Source organism: Chrysemys picta, chromosome 2 (assembly GCF_011386835.1).
Source record: "Chrysemys picta bellii isolate R12L10 chromosome 2, ASM1138683v2, whole genome shotgun sequence".
Taxonomy (NCBI): Eukaryota; Metazoa; Chordata; order Testudines; family Emydidae; genus Chrysemys; species Chrysemys picta.
The window spans coordinates 178,764,183-178,776,547 of record NC_088792.1 but is presented as its reverse complement, the minus strand read 5'-3'; the positions used below and the strand labels follow the sequence as shown (position 1 = coordinate 178,776,547).

Below are 12,365 nucleotides of genomic sequence, written 5' to 3'. Positions count from 1 at the left end.
TATAGCAAGCCTAACTACTTGATCCTACTCATTCACAACTCACATCGGCATCAGGGTGGTTAAACACTGGAACAAATTGCCCAGGGAGGTTGTGGAATCTCCGTCTCTGGAGATATTTAAGAGTAGGTTAGATAAATGTCTATCAAGGATGGTCTAGACAGTATTTGGTCCTGCCATGCGGGCAGGGGACTGGACTCGATGACCTCTCGAGGTCCCTTCCAGTCCTATAATCTATGAATCTGTGAAACTTATGTTGGCAAAGTATCTGCATGATTTCAGATCAGTTAATATCTTTACTTTTTTCATACTGATAATCAAGTTTAGGCATTTTTTTTAAATTGAGTTCATTGTAAAAGAAGAATGTAAAAGAATAGGAAACTGAGTTTAAAGTTCATATTTTAATGTTAATGTGGCTTTTGCCTTTAAACTTTAGCTAAGTGATTTGTTGTACCAGTAGATTTGTTTCTGAGGCCTGGTCTACACTAGGCGTTTATGTCGAAGTTAGCGCCGTTAAATCGAATTAACCCTGCACCCGTCCACACTGCGATGCTATTTAGTTCGACATAGAGGTCTCTTTAATTCGACTTCTGTACTCCTCCCCGACGAGGGGAGTAGCGCTAAATTCGACATGGCCATGTCGAATTAGGCTAGGTGTGGATGGAAATCGACGCTAATAGCTCCGGGAGCTATCCCACAGTGCACCACTCTGTTGACGCTCTGGACAGCAGTGCGAGCTCGGATGCTCTGACCAGCCACACAGGAAAAGCCCCGGGAAAATTTGAATTTGAATTCCTTTTCCTGTCTGGCCAGTTTGAATCTCATTTCCTGTCTGGACATCGTGGCGAGCACAGCAGCACTGGCAACGATGCAGAGCTCTCCAGCAGTGATGGCCATGCAGTCTGTGAATAGAAAGAGAGCCCCAGCATGGACTGATCGTGAAGTCTTGGATCTCATCGCTGTGTGGGGCGATGAGTCCGTGCTTTCCGAGCTGCGATCCAAAAGAAGGAATGCAAAGATCTACGAGAAGATCTCTAAAGACATGGCAGAGAGAGGATACAGCCGGGATGCAACGCAGTGCCGCGTGAAAATCAAGGAGCTGAGACAAGGCTACCAGAAGACCAAAGAGGCAAACGGACGCTCCGGATCCCATCCCCAGACATCCCGTTTCTACGAGGCACTGCATTCCATCCTCGGTGCTGCCGCCACCACTACCCCACCAGTGACCGTGGACTCTGAGGATGGGATACTGTCCACGGCCGGTTCCTCAGACATGTTAGGGGACGGGGAAGATGAGGAAGGAGATGAGGAGGGCGAGGCAGTTGGCAGCTCTCACAACGCTGATTTCCCCGACAGCCAGGATCTCTTCATCACCCTTACAGAGATCCCCTACGAAGCGTCCCCAGCCATTACCCCGGACACAGAATCTGGTGAAGGATCAGCCAGTAAGTGTTGTAAACATCTAAACATTTATTTTTAACAAAACAGGAATATTAACAATTAAAAGAATGGGTTGTTCATGATTAGTGTGCCCTAGGCGCTTAACGGTTTAGTAAGGGGCAGTGCAAGTTTTGAAAAGAAATCTAGCAATGTCCGGTTTTCAGTGATTGTCCTGCACAAGCCGCTCTACTGTGTATTCCCTGCTACTGCAGCTACAGTAAAATGCGGTCTATATGTGCGGGGATAGAGCAGTAATCCTCCTGGGACATCTCGATGAAGCTCTCCTGGAGGTAACTTGAAAGCCGTTGCATGAGGTTCTTGGGGAGAGCGGCCTTATTGGGTCCTCCGAAGTACGACACGTTGCCGCGCCACGAGATTATCAGGTACTCGGGGATCATTGCTCTGCACAGCAGGGCGGCATACGGCCCTGGTCTTTGGAGGCTTTCCCGGAGCATTCTCTCTTTGTCGCTCTCGGAGATCCTCATCAGGGTGATGTCGGCCATGGTGACCTGCTTTTAATTAGGTAGGGGAATGTTAGTGTTGGGACTGCTTTCCCGTTCCTTTACAGAACTGTCACCGCTGGTTTGCAGCCACGCGGTGGAGGCGGGAGAGGGGCAGCCGAAAGGGATCGTTCCCGGGGACAGCCGCGAGGGGGTGGGACAGGGGCAGAGTTCCCGCTTGCCGGATTGCTGGCAGCAGGGACTGACATTGATTTAAATGTGAAATGAGGCCAGTGGTAATATAAAAGTTTTAAACTGCCACAAGTGTACGGCTTACCATGTCTGCCTGCAACAGAAATTCCGTTGTGCTGCCTCGCTTCTCAAATGTGCTGTTCAAGACCCCAGGCACTGAATGCGAAGGCCGAGAATTCGACCTTGTGCTGAGTGCGCATGTGAAAGGTGCTGTGCATGGTCTTGTTCACAGAGAAAGACTATGTTCTTTGTTCACAACTACATTTATCTTTCAGAGGAATTCACTCCCTTTTTCCCATTTCCACAGCCCCGTCTGCGACTGTCTCACAACCTAGCCTGGAATCACACTCCCAGAGGCTAGCGCGGATTAGGCGTAGGAAGAAGAGGACACGGGAGGACATGTTCTCTGAGCTTATGGCCTCTTCCCAAGCCCAGGCAGCACAGCAGACCCAGTGGCGGGAGAACTTGACCCGAATGCACCAAGCCAACATGGATCGGGAGGAGAGGTGGCGGCAGGAAGACCAGCAGGCGACTCTAACGCTGCTTGGACTACTGAGGGAGCAAACGGACACACTCCGGCGCCTTGTGGATGTTCTGCAGGAACGGAGGCAGGAGGACAGAGCCCCGCTGCAGTCCATCTCTAACCGCCCTCCCCCGCCACCAAGTCCCATACCCACCTCACCCAAAGTGCAAAGAAGGAGAGGCGGCAGAGTCCCTGCTAACTCTCACTCCACCCCTGCAGAGAGCTCTAGTAGCAGAAGGCTCTCATTTCCCAAAATTTGAAAAGTTCTTTCCTTCCCGCCTGACACAAGCCCACGTCCAAGTTTCACCTCCCAATGCCATGTGTAGTTGATAATAAAAAATTCGTTTCTGTTAACTACTGTTTCAATCATGTTCTTTTGGAGGAGGAGGGGAAAGGGGGTTGGAAATTGGACAGGACAGTCTCCTTTGGCAGGGTACATAGTCGGGGGCAGGCACAGCAGCAGGGCACATACACAGTGCAGTGATGCAGTGACTAGTTGCCCCGGTTAGTCTGGGAGGTTGTTTTGATGTAATGTTGGGGGGGGTGGGTTGCTCTGTGACTTTGTGGCGGGGGAGGGCAGTTACAGATCTTAAGCGCCGGTCCTTAGACAGGATCACAGAGCCACACAGCATGGGATCTGTAACCGTCCTCCCCCTGCCACAAAGTCAAATAGACCTCCCATACACACAGTCCCGATCAGGAGGGGTGACAGGCTCCGTTGAAACAAGCATCCCACCGCAGCGGAGCCTGTCAATCCTTGAGTTTAGAAGCTGCATTCGCATCACAACACTAGACCCGCCCCGCACCACAGTCTGCGTCCCAGTTTTAAAAAATTCCCGCTAAAACAGTATTAAAGAAAACGGTGTGCTTTAACAAAGTAGAACTATTTTTATTTCGACACGTGTGTTGGAGGGGGGGTGAAGGGGGTATGTAACTGGATAGGATAGTCAACATTACCTGGGTAAAGAAACGGGGGCAGGTTTAGCTTCTCAGTACACAAACTATAAAATCACAGGTTACCCTGCTCACTCAGGAACTTTGCTTTCAAAGCCTCCCGGATGCACAGCGCTTCCCGCTGGTCTCTTCTAATCGCCCGGCTGTCTGGCTGTGAGTAATCACCAGCCAGGCTATTTTCCTCAACCTCCCACCCCGCCATAAAGGTCTCCCCCTTGCTCTCACAGAGATTGTGGAGCACACAGCAAGCTGCTATAACAATGGGGATATTGGTTTCGCTGAGATCACAGCGAGTCAGTAAGCTTCTCCATCTCCCCTTGAGACGGCCAAAAGCACACTCCACCACCATTCTGCACTTGCTCAGCCGGTAGTTGAAGAGTTCTTTTTCAGTGTCCAGGGCGCCAGTATAGGGCTTCATGAGCCAGGGCATTAGCGGGTAGGCTGGGTCCCCGAGGATGACTATAGGCATCTCCACATCCCCAACAGTTATTTTGTGGTCCGGGAAGTAAATACCTTGTTGCAGCCGTCTAAACAGACCAGAGTTCCTGAAAACACGAGCGTCATGAACCTTGCCCGGCCATCCCACGTAGATGTTGGTAAAACGTCCCCTGTGGTCCACCAGTGCTTGCAGCACCATGGAAAAGTATCCCTTTCGGTTAATGTACTGGGTGGCCTGGTGGTCCGGTGCCAGGATAGGGATGTGAGTTCCATCTATGGCCCCACCGCAGTTTGGGAATCCCATCGCTGCGAAGCCATCTATGATCGCCTCCACGTTTCCCAGGGTCACTACCTTTGGCAGCAGTACATCAACGATTGCCTTCGCTACTTGCATCACAACAACCCCCACGGTAGATTTGCCCACCCCAAACTGGTTCGCGACTGACCGGTAGCTGTCTGGCGTTGCAAGCTTCCACAGGGCTATGGCCACTCGCTTCTGTACACTCAGTGCAGCTCGCAACCGGGTGTCACTGCGCTTCAGGGCAGGGGACAGCAACTCACAAAGTTCCAGGAAAGTTCCCTTCCGCATGCGAAAGTTTCGCAGCCACTGGGATTCATCCCAGACCTGCAGCACTATGCGGTCCCACCACTCAGTGCTTGTTTCCCGTGCCCAGAATCGCCGTTCCACGGCATCAACATGACCCATTGCCACTGTGATGTCCTCGGCGCTGGGTCGCCTGCTTTCTGACAGGTCTGTGCTACTCTCAGACTTCAGGACATCACCGCGGTGCCGTAGCCTCCTTGCCTGACTTTTCTGCATCTGCCTCAGGGAAACCTTTATGATAAGCTGCGAGACGTTGAGAGCGGCCACAACTGCAGCGATGGTCGCAGCGGGCTCCATGCTCGGAGTACAGTGGCGTCCGCGCTGTCAATGACTGGAAAAGCGCGCGAACTGTTTTCCCGCCGGCGCTTTCAGGGAGGGAGGGCGGGAGTGATGGACGGATGACGACAGTTTCCCAAAAGCACCCTCGACTCATTTTGTTACCCAGAAGGCATTGCCGGCTACACCCAGAATTCCAATGGGCAGAGGGGACTGCGGGAACTGTGGGATAGCTGACCACAGTGCACCGCTTCGAATGTCGACGCTATCACCGTTAGTGTGGACGCACAAAGTCGAATTACTGTCCTTAGTGTGGACACACACGTTCGACTTTGCAATATCGATTACAAAAATTCGATGCAAGTAAAATCGAACTACTCTCGTAGTGTAGACAAGGCCTGAGACAGAGTAACCAACATGATCCAAATGGTACACAAATGATCAAGTTCTCACAGTAAAGGGATCACTCCTACAAACACATTTTTGGCCAGATGTTCAAAAATGATCAGCACCGAACAAGCTCCCCTTTAAGCTCCTAAGTGTCTGGATTTTAAAAAAAGAGCACAGTTACCATGTAGGGCCCTGAATAAGGTGGCCAGATTTTCAATGGAAGTTGGAGGCTGTGGGATGCTTTTGAAAACCAGGCCCTGTATTTAATATATTAACAGATCTGCTATTTCATGCGAGATAGATCCCGATGGCTAGTCACATTTTAAAACAATAAATTCCTTTCCTATATAACAATATTCTTCATACCTTCCTAAAGAGAATTTAAGACTAAGACTCAGGTGATCTGGATCATAGTCTGAGCTCTCGTGTTTTAAGATAAGACTTGTCGAGAGGAAGTGACTCAGTATTGTCGAGGAAGGAATGGCACACATGAAAGCGAACCCCCTAACTATGAGAAGTACTAGTAAAGACTGAAAGACCAGGATCAGGTTGAAGGAGTGGAATGAGTGGGTGGGGAATTAACTGGACATGAGATCAGAGAGGTAGTGCAAAGTGATTCAATGGATAGTTTTGTAAAATAGGAGGGCAATTACTGTATGAAGTAGACCAATAAGACCAAGGCCAAAAAATTGGTGCTAGGACAGTGGAAGGATGGAGTTAGTGGTAGTTAAATATGCTCCCTCTTCCTGGAGAAATTGAATAGTCTGGAAACAGCATTTTGGACCTCTTCAGAGTAGAAATTAAAGAAAACCATAATAGAGGAAATAACAGAATTCAAGATGGGGACAGATAAGCATTTCACAGTCAGTGTCAAGGAAAGGACAAATTACGGCATCATGCCAGAAGCTATGATAGGCAGACAGTCTTACAGAAAAGGGAGACATAGGAAACAATAGAAACACGTAAAGTTTTTAATCACAGTTAAGGAGAGTGATCGTGATCTGGAGGAAAGGTTAGAGAGTTAGGGGAAAGAGGAAGGAAGGGTGGGTCCATCATTAACGAAGATAATGAGGCTTCAGGAGACTTTGTTTCTATTCCTGGCTGTGTCACAGCCACATGTGATTTTAAGCAAATTATTATTCTTGCTGTGCCTCAGTTTACCAATCTGTAGCATGTGAATGATAATACATCCTTCACAGGACTGTTATGAGGGTAAAATTCTGTAATATTTTAAGACTTTGGTTAGAAAGCTCTCCTGAGGTGCAAGGTATTATAATTATTTACCTGAAGCACTTTGCTAATGAATAGTGGCATAGCCAGGGGCTGACCAAATCAAGACAGCAGATAGACAGGAGACAGTGGGATTAGAGAAGGGGATGTGGAATTAATGTCATCTGTGTGGAAGTGATTTCTGTCTCTAGGTAAATCTACCCATCTATATACCTATACTGTGCTCATCACCATAGTTTGTGAATGCTTATATCCAAGGCTGAAGTTAACAATAAGAGGCTCCAGGGAAAAGATAGAGCATGAAGAAAGCACACAAAGGGGATACTAATTGTTCTTTCACCATGCCAGGAAAAGTGTACTATTCATGGCTTTCTTCTCACCAAGGCCTTTTATAGATAGTGCTGTAAAAATCACTATTTTTAGGTGTTGAGTATCCTTACAAAGACATGTATCAACTCTATTAATGTCTCTCTTTCTTGTAGATATTGTATCAGTCAAAGGTGTTGACGCAGAAGGGGGACTGTGGTTGGACATACAGTACATACCATTCTCTGCACACAGTTAAATTTACTCAGCACTGGCTTTCTGAGCCACAACCCGAACACTGCAAATAGAGCAAATACATGGCACATAAAACCTGTGAATTCTGTGGCCATTCTTTTCAACCCAGGACACTTTTGTGGTGGATGGCAAACAACTTCCTAAAATGTGACTTTTAGCCAGATACAACTTGTTGGCACTCTGTTTTAGTCAACACTGGGCCTTGTGGTCAAATCAAAGGGGTTGGAGACCTTAGGTAGATCACTGGCTCTGCCACAGATCCGCTGTGTGACTTCTGGAAGGTCACTTGGCCTCTCAACAACTTAGTTCCTCATCAATAGAATGAGGATAATGATGGTTTCTTTCTCCCACCCTTTGTCTGTCTTGTCTATTTAAATTGGGAGCTGATTGGGGCAGGGACTGTCTCTTACTGTGGGTATAGTGCTTAGCACAACATATCTCTAATCTCAGCTGGGGCCCTTAGGCACTACAGTAAGGTAAATCAATAACAACGCTGACCTGACCTGGATTTGAAGAGGTAACCCACAGCTAGAAGAGGGTCACTATTTCCATTACCAATCCACATAGCCATGAAGTTCCTTGAACCGCACACTCTTTGAAGATGCAGTTGTCATCTGGAAGAACTCTCATGTAGAGCTTGTCAGCATGGGGAATTCCCAGGGAAGTTAGTGCTAAATAGCCAGGGTGCTGATTTAAAGCGCAATAGCTATTTTGCACTAGCACTCTGCACATGGATATTCTTATTGCATTGAGTGCCCATAAGTGAGCTATAAGTATTGCTGAGCAGTGTATGTACAGTAGAGGATGTGGAAAGGTACCTACCCAACTTAAATAAGCATTGCTTTACTTCAGATATCAATTAACATATGATTACGAAACAAACAATGTTTTTTTCCCCAAAACCTGCATGCAGCAGGATGGAAAAAAGCAATAGGCATTTTCTGCTACTTTGATATTTTAGCATGAGTGATTCTGCAGGTGATTTTTAGAAATGTCACTTCACCAATTATGGGTCCAGTTTTCCAGCACCTGGTTCCTTTTATAGTAATTTACAGCTGTGCAAAATAAATTTCAGGTCAGGAAATGCTACCACAACAGTGTAAATGAGTGGAGAATTCAAATTCTGTAGCATTTTACACCCACTTTGCATTCACTGGCTCTGACTGTGTGTGAATATGATCCTCTGCTCAGCACAGGAAAGGAACAGTGAGGAACCTTAAGCCACCACTGTGATCCCTGTATTCTGGGGCAGCTGGGTGGGGAGGGGAGGATGCGTGCTCCTATGTAAATTAGATCAGCGTCAAGGTTTTTCTAACTTATGCTCTGCTTCCCATTGTTCCCTACTGGCCATAAGAAGCAGAAAATAGCTATAGTGCACTGCACTTTGGCCAAGCCCCCTTCTTCTCATCAGAAAGCCCATTCCAATGTCTTGAGCTACGAGTGGGGGCCAGCTTAGTGCCAGGGCTGGTGCTACCATTAAGGCAAACTAAGCGGTTGCCTAGGGCGCCAAGATTTGGGGGCGCCAAAAAGCGGTGCCCCCAATTTTTTTTTACAGCGTTCCTGGGCTGGGCTGCCGGCGGCGCGCTGACATGTGCGGCTCAGACTCCCTCTCCCAGCGCAGCGGCCACTCCACTTCTCCCACCTCCCAGGCTTGTGGCACCAATCAGCTGTTTGGCGCTGCAAGCCTGGGAGGGGAGGAGAATTAGAGCGGGGGCGGCGTGCTTGGGGAGGAGGCGGAGCAGAGGTGAGCTGGGGTGGGGAGCTGCCGCACAGCTCCCCAGGCCGGGGGGGGCGGGGTGTGGGGAGCTTCTGCGCGGGGGGGGGTGCCTCGGCGGGGAGCTGCCACAGGGCTCCCCACCCCAGCTCACCTTTGCTACGCCCCTCCCCAAGCACGCTGTCGCTGCTCCACTTCTCCCGCCTCCCAGGCTTGCGGCACCAATCAGCTGTTTGGTGCCACAAGCCTGGGAGTGGAGGAGAATTAGAGAGGGGGCGGTGTGCTCGGGGAGGAGGCAGAGCAGGGGTGAGCTGGGGTGGGGAGCTGCCACACAGCTCCCGGGGGGGGGCAGCTGCTGCGGGGGGGAGGGCGCCTCAGGGCGGAGGGGGGTCGGGGAGCTGCCGCAGGGCTTGGGGGGGGGCGCAAGGTGGAAGTTTCGCCTAGGACGCAAAACTTCCTTGCACCGGCCCTGCTTAGTGCCCTTACACAAGTCCCCCTGCACTATCCCCTTAGTCAAGCACTCAGGGAGAATATGGCAATGGAGATTGATGTAAATTACTACCCAAGGTGGAAGGCAGGGGGGAAATCAGCTCATTCATTTTACTACTATCTGGAGGAAGGAATTCATTTTGCAGAAACTCTTTGAGCCCATTCTCTAAGTGCATTTCTGAGGAATGTATTTGCAATCAACATGTATTCCCAAAATAGCGCTAGTAACCCATTATGTTATTTTTGTTCCAGCTGAGAAATACATCCAGTCTCACTTAATCCAAGCATTAGTTGTGCTTTTAAAAAAGGCAGGAGCTCTTAACATGGGTATATGCATGAAACTCAAACAAAGGCTTTCTTACAATGCAAATAAATGAAGCCACCCAGTGAACAAATACAGTAATTTACAATTCTAATAAATCCTTTCAGCCAGATTTAATTGCAGCTGCAATGAAGAAAACCACCTGCCACACCAAAGAAGTCATCACATGGGTCTGATCCTCAGATGGTGTAAATTGGTGTCACTATATAGACTTCAAGTTATGTTAGTTATGGACTTCAGTGAAGCTATGTCAATGTACAGTAGCTGAGGATCTGGCCCTGCAGACTGGCCAGGGCCGGCTCCAGGCACCGGCTTAACAAGCCGGTGCTTGGGGCGGCCAAGGGAGAGGGGCGGCACCTGCGGCAATTCGGGGGCAGCAGGTCCCTCACTCCCTCTAGGAGTGAAGGACCTGCCGCCGAACTGCCGCCGCCGATCGCGGTTTTTTTTTTTTTCCCCAATTGCCGCTGCCGGTCGTGATTGCGATCGCGGCTTTTTTTTTTTTTTTTGCTTGGGGCGGCAGAAATGCTGGAGCTGGCCCTGAGCCTGGCATCAAATTTCTCTCAGACATCAGCAGAATTCCCCAAGCTGCAAACATGCTGGTCTTTATTAAAAGTAATAAAATGAAGAGATATTAAAAACAGAAGAGGTGGTTCTAGATAGAGGACTTGATTCTCCTCCCATTTACAGCAGTTTTACATTGGTGTCAATCCACTGATCGCAGTGGAGTGACTCTTGATTTATACTGGTATACGTGAAAGGAGACACAAACCCAGAAATTTTGTGAATTTTTGGGATGACAGCATTATCTGGAAAGACTGAGGATGGATGTTAATTTCTAAATGAAGTAAAGTGCTGGCAAATAAAATCCTCACTGTGATCTACGGGGCTACTCTTCTGAGCAAACTTAGACGCATGCTTGAGTGTTAGCGGACTCCTGGCTCCTTTTATGACCAACCATCAGTTCTGTGCAACATTCTCTTAAATAAAATAATAATAATAATTAATGGAGATATCCCATCTCCTAGAGCTGGAAGGGACCTTGAAAGGTCATCAAGTCCAGCCCCCTGCCTTCGCTAGCAGGACCGAGTACTGATTTTGCCCCCGATCCCTAAGTAGACCCCTCAAGGATTGAACTCACAAACCTGGGTTTAAGCAGGCCAATGCTCAAACCACTGAGCTATCCCTCAGCTTTCATTCCTTTATTTTAATTTTTCACGAAAAAATGTAAAAGGGGTTGATTTGTCCGTTTGAGACCCAATATGCAGAGCAAGGAAGTTCCACTTTTTTTCCATTGCTGCCTTAGAGTCAATCTCACAAAACTGAATTTATATTAAAATAATGTAATACGCTTCGACGGATTACTTTTTAATAAAGAGCAGCAGGTAACGCTTTGAAGTCCCAAGGCTGTCACTCTAGATCAGGGATGTCAACAATCTCTAATCACTCAAGAGCAAGGTCGGGTGTGTGGTTAGCAAGGTGCTAACCGGTAAAAGAGGCAGGAAGGAAGGATAGCCAGGAGTTATGTGCTTTGTTGTGATTCTCTGGTGTTTATGACTGGAAATAAAGTCAAGCTGAGCCCAGAGGGAGTCTCTGTTCTGCTCGATGGGCTTCTGCATAACCTCCACTGATTTTAATGGGCTTGCAGTCTTTGTTGCAGTCACCTTGTAAGTGATCAGGTTGGCAGATATATCATTCTTATACGCTGATGGTCTGGCAACACTCTTCATTTGCCAAGAGAGACAAAATGTCTCCATTGTGGCTCTGCATTAGCTAAATTAAGGCACGTGGGGCTGAGATCTTAGTAAGAGATAAGTGTTGTTATTCCCGTGACAATTTCATTTAGAGAGCTAGGCTAACCAGATGAGGAGAAATAAGAGCCACCCTCTCACCTATATCCATTTCTAGGGTCAGGTCCTCCTGTATGCTGGGAACTACTTTGTGCCGCTTGATGTAATGCAGCCCAAAAGCAGGTTTACAGGCCACTTGAGGATTTCTCAGGGACCGTAGAGTCAATGTTTCAGTTCCTACTCCACCCCTCTTGGCCCCTATTCTGTTCTATTTAGATTTTTATACCGCGCTTATCACCATATTATCTGAGCACCTTTCAGTGGTGCATTAAGTGATGTGACTAACATCTGGCACATGTTTATTGTTTTTCTCTTTCCAAGGGGAGAAGTGTGCTCAATGGAGTGTTTAGTTTTTGAATTTTTAAAATGACACACAGATGTGTATGTTATAGAAGGCAAGGTCAAAGACAGGTGCCGTGCACTTGGAGTAGAAGGTGGTGACGGTTGTGTTGGACCTTAGTTTCTGGAAGACATAATTTCATAGGCTTGAGCTAGCCTCTGAGGTAGCTCTGTCTCCTGTCTCAGGGCCTACAGCCAGGGATAAGGGAGCATTTTTATGACCTGGCAATCCCCAGTTTCTGGAACAGCCCTCTTGAGGCCATGGATAGCTGGTGTAAAACAGAGCAGTCCTATGGCTGTTATAATTTATGCTGGGGATCAGCCTGGCAGTGAATTAGCTCTAGGATCAAGGGGCCTTCTACCCCCTCCTCAGGAGCATTAGCCACAGCTCAGGACCTAGCTCAGTGGTTCTCAACCATGGTAGGTGTATGCAGAGGTCTTCCAGGGGATACATCAACTCATCTAGATATTTGTCTAGTTTTACAACAGACTACATAAAAAGCACTAGCGAAGTCAGTACAAACTAAAATTTCATACAGACAAAATGAG

General features: G+C 48.1%; 1 protein-coding gene across 1 annotated transcript; it reads left to right on the top strand.

Moving 5' to 3' along the window:
• Positions 1-462: 462 nt before the first annotated feature.
• Positions 463-3,006, top strand: LOC135981647 (uncharacterized). The gene is made up of 2 exons (XM_065585025.1): positions 463-1,442; positions 2,437-3,006. The coding sequence occupies exons 1-2, from the start codon at positions 866-868 to the stop codon at positions 2,910-2,912; spliced, it is 1,053 nt and encodes a 350-aa protein (XP_065441097.1). The 5' UTR covers positions 463-865; the 3' UTR covers positions 2,913-3,006.
• The last annotated feature ends 9,359 nt before the right edge of the window (positions 3,007-12,365 follow it).